The sequence below is a fragment of the Nestor notabilis genome, unplaced genomic scaffold, assembly GCF_000696875.1.
Source record: "Nestor notabilis isolate BGI_N333 unplaced genomic scaffold, ASM69687v1 scaffold15743, whole genome shotgun sequence".
NCBI lineage: Eukaryota > Metazoa > Chordata > Aves > Psittaciformes > Psittacidae > Nestor > Nestor notabilis.
In genome coordinates, this window is record NW_009921624.1 from 1 (window position 1) to 4503 (window position 4503).

At 38.8% G+C, this 4503-nt stretch overlaps 1 protein-coding gene across 1 annotated transcript in view; it reads right to left on the bottom strand.

Annotated features, from left to right (window-relative positions):
* Positions 1 to 3544: 3544 nt before the first annotated feature.
* LOC104403176 (periodic tryptophan protein 2 homolog) overlaps positions 3545 to 4503 on the bottom strand; it is a gene marked incomplete at its 5' end in the record, with an annotated part of 16083 nt that continues 15124 nt past the window's right edge. The window contains 2 exons of the mRNA XM_010011235.1: positions 3545 to 3860; positions 4025 to 4099. Coding sequence (XP_010009537.1) covers positions 3701 to 3860; positions 4025 to 4099 — 235 coding nt within the window. The remainder of the gene's footprint in view (positions 3861 to 4024; positions 4100 to 4503) is intronic.

A 4503-nucleotide genomic window follows, 5' to 3' on the forward strand; every position in this document is an offset into this window, starting at 1 on the left:
GCAGGCCCCTTGGTCCCTTTGCTAACCTCATTTAGTAATAACGTAGTGAAAAAAAGAATAAAAGTTAAAAACGTACAAATAAATTCTCGGGACTTGTATTGAGCACAAGCCTAGCAGCACCAGCTTGCTTTTGCAAGTGAGAGGGGGTAGTCACAAGGTGCATGCAGCCTGCTGCAGGGGGAACACACCCAGCCAAGGATGACAAGGGGCTGCTGAGGCTACAACTGCTAACAGAAATAGGATAAATAAAACAACATACAGGGACAGATTCACTTCTTTATTTCTAGGATCTTGTGAAATAGTGTATTGCTTTTAAAGAATAGAGACAAAGATAAAAGAAATGTTACACAGTGCTAAGTTTCATCACTGGTAAATTTCTTCCCAATAAAAGCTGCCTTTTATTTCCCTCTTCTTTATTAAGGAAACAAAGCTACATACAAGACAGCCCTGTTGAAATACATACAGACATCTCTACTCTGCTCCCATGAGACCCCACATGGAATACTGTGTATAGTTCTGGTGTCCCCAAAGAACGATATGGAGCTCTTGGAGCAAGTCCAGAGGAGGGCCATGAGGATGATAAGGGGGCTGGAGCACCTCCCGTATGAAGACAGGCTGAGAAAGTTGGGGCTGTTCAGCCTGGAGAAAAAGTTGTGTGAAGACCTCCAGCATCCAAAAGGGGCCTTACAAGGATGCTAGAGTGGGACTCTTTGTCAGGGGCTGTAGCAATAGGACAAGGAGAAATGGGTTCAAACTTAAACAAGGGAGATTTAGGTTACATGTAAGGAAGTTCTTTACTGTGAGAGTGGTACAAAAGCTCCATCCTTGGCAGTGTTCAAGGCCAGGTTAGACAGAGCTTTGAGCAACTTGGTCCAGGGGGAGGTGTCCTGACCATGGCAGAGGGGTTGCAACTAAATGATCTTGAAGTCCTTTCTAACCCAAACTATTCTATGATATATATATATGATGAGCTCAAATTAAGTGCTCATTCAAAACCAAACCTCAGCCCACATAGCCCATTGTTAGACTCGCAAATTATGCCAACAAGCACAAGGATCAAACTTTGGACAAGACTTAAACCCTCGTATTTTCATTATTCTTTCTATGAAGATGGTAGGGCACACTGGAAAATTGTATCGGCTTTCATGTGCATCGTAAAATTTGTCTTGATTACCTAGAAGCTTATAACAGCTTAAGCCAAATGACTAATGCAACTAGAACATATCTTTACGTCGTATATAACTGGTGCTCCACTACCCCTCTCACGTCCTCTCAAGGCTCTTGAACTTTCTAAAACATACTTTTAGTGAAGCCTTCATCTTCAGAAATGTTTCTGTCGTGGTTTAAGCCCAGCTGGCAACTTGGAACCACGCAGCCGCTCGCTCCCTCCCCCCCCTCTTCCTTCCTCCCCCGCTCCCGGAGGGATGGGGAGGAGAATCGGAGGAATGTAACTCCCACGAGTTGAGATAACAGCACTCCAGTAACTAAGGTATAATACAAACCACTGCTGCTACCAATAATAATGATAAGAGGAATAACAAGGGAAAAGGACACAACCGCTCCCCCCCCGCCGACCGATACCCAGCCCGACCCGAGCAGCGATCTGGGCTTTCCGGGTAACTCCCCCCAGTTTATAGACTGGGCATGACGTGCTGTGGTATGGAATACCCCTTTGGCCAGTTTGGGTCAGGTGTCCTGCCTCTGCTTCCTCCTGGCTTCCCCTCCTCCCTGGCAGAGCATGAGACTGAGAAAGTCCTTGGTCAGAGTAAACATTACTTAGCAACAACTAAAAACATCGGTGCTATCAGCACTGTTCCCAGATTGAAAGTCAAAAACACAGCACTGCACCAGCTACTGAGAAGGAGAAAAAATGACTGCTGTAGCTGAACCCAGGACAGTTTCAAACATGAAGACTATAACCCAAAAACATGTTTCTAAGATGCTGTTCTGAAAGACCTATTTTCTCTGTATTCTGTGTTTTGTAATACTGTAAACCCAAGAGACAAATACAAATTGAGGAATCAAGTTAGCTGACTTCATACAACAGCATAACTCCTATTTTACAGAGCACAAAGCTAGTGCTGTGACATTTCCAGAATGATTACAGCCTGTCTGTTGATGACATACAGTTTGGGGAAAAGAATATGGTATTTAAAAAAGAACATGCAAAGATGACATGTATATGAAAAACAGTAAAATAGATTAGGAAGTAGCAACTATGTTATACGTTAGGTAACGATCATGTTTTTCATGATAGCTTAAGCACTTTGGTTTTACAAGGATTCCAAGATGCCTTTTTGTCACTTTCTTATGCTGCTTCACCCCTACCTACCCATGCCTCCCTTCTAACCATGGTAGGAGGACATGGCAAAAGAGTGAAGAATGACAAGCAATTCCAGACCCCATAATACACAAAGCATCTTCCACAAACATCACTCCACCTTCACACCTCTGAGACCCTGAAACATTGGCATGACTGTGAAAATGTTAGGACATAAGAGGACATCAGCAACTGAAGATATTTTTAAACATTCTACTGTGAGAAAAACAAATCTGTTTGCTATGTTTTATTTAAGTAGTAAGTGCATCTGTATTTTAAATACTGAAATTCTACAAACTGACTGTACATGTCTCCTGTGTAGTTTGGACTTACTTTTTCTTCAGCAGTTTTTAATATTCATACCTCTCCTCTATTCCAGGAGAGGAAAGTGACCAGAAAACAAATCCAGAAGAACAGAATACACCGGAGATAAAAAAATAATTCTGGCTCATTGTTAATATAGTTGCAGTATCTTCATTAACACAGCCCTTTCAACATGTGGCTTGAAAGTATTACAAGCATGGGTATAGCTCCTTGCATTCAGGACTTCACCAATATTATCGCCATCTTCACATGAATTCACAAAACCCAAGGAAATCAAAAGTTTCAGATTTTAATGTTAATTAAAAACATTTTAAAAAACAAGACAAGAAGAGGCTTTCATCAGAAGAAACATTTGTACCACGTTCTCTTACAGTTTAAGTTACATTATTAAGTTTGTATTTTCCAAACAAATTTTTACTACAGTATCTCAAGATAATTAAACCTCTGCAAAAGTTGTACAGCCCAGTAAATTTTCTCCTGTATTCACTGTTATGGATATATCATTTATCATTATTGACACTTCATCAGATTTGGAAGCTATAGAACCAGGAAAACAAGTGTTCTAGTAAAATGTAGGTATTAAAACCAAGTAAAATGTTCAAAACAAGTTGAGAGCAGTATGTTTACCTCCAATTAAGAATGATTTTAAAACAGGATTAAAAAAAAAAAAAAGTCCGAAGTGTGACAAGCCTGCATTAGAAAACTACTTCATCTATGTACAATGCTTTTTTAATAAAGAATGCACTTCTTCCAGTCAGACTTCTAACTTCACCTATAGAAGAATACTTTTTTTCCTTACTGAAAGCAGGAATATTAATATAAAAAAAAAATCAATTAATCAAGAAATCAATGCTGTCGAGTTGTTATGGCCAAAGGGCACACCAAATATGCCATGGAGAGCACTCTGTCTATACTACATTTCTCCCACTAACTCATATGTAACTCCATCCACACTGTTAAGAAGAGCTAAATTATGCCACTATGAGGGCCACTCATTCTTAGTGAATACCACTGCATAAAATCAGTCTTGAGTATTCTCCCTCTCACAATGAGTAATTAGGGACTTGAATTGTTTTTATGAACTTCTTGCATAAGATAATCATTGTCAGAATCTAAATCTTCTTCATCTTCTGATGGTTCTTCTGCCAGACGTTTCATACCCCGCTGTTGTGAAATGGCCAATGCGTATTTAATATTGTAGATATTCCATTCACAGCTATAAAAATAAATAGAAACAAGTCAGAAATAAGATTTCATTTTCCTCCTGAAATAAAAATACAACTCTAAAAGAAGATTATCTCAAAAATTCTAATACCAGACTATCATCCACAAATTTTGTGCAGGGTTTTGATTTAAACTTTTAAATACAACAATACGTACAGTTTTGAAACATCTTCAAAATGACGTTGGATGCTTTTCTGAAGGAACTGGATCACAGGAAGCAGCTTCACTGACCTTCAATGCAGAAAACATGCAATTTGCAGTGCAATTTATATGTACACATGGAAGTCTAGAACTTACCTATACTCTCAAAACTTAAAAAAGCATACGTTAACTTTTCAGCATGAACATTTTAATAGAATACTAAATGCTTTTGACTCAGCCTTCAATGATTATACTCAAAACAAATGAAATATTGCCAGAAACAATTTTTTTTCCTAATGTCAAACTGCAGCTTGAAGAACTCGTTCTACTTCGTGTAGTGATGACAGTTCCTTCCAGGTACTACAATAATTTCTAAATAAGGAAGAGTTTGTTTTAAATCGTCCTCTTCTACTTTAACAGCAACAAAAGGAGAAAGTACATTCCAGTCATTTAAGTAACTAAAACATGAATACCCATGTTGAAGCAGGGAAAGA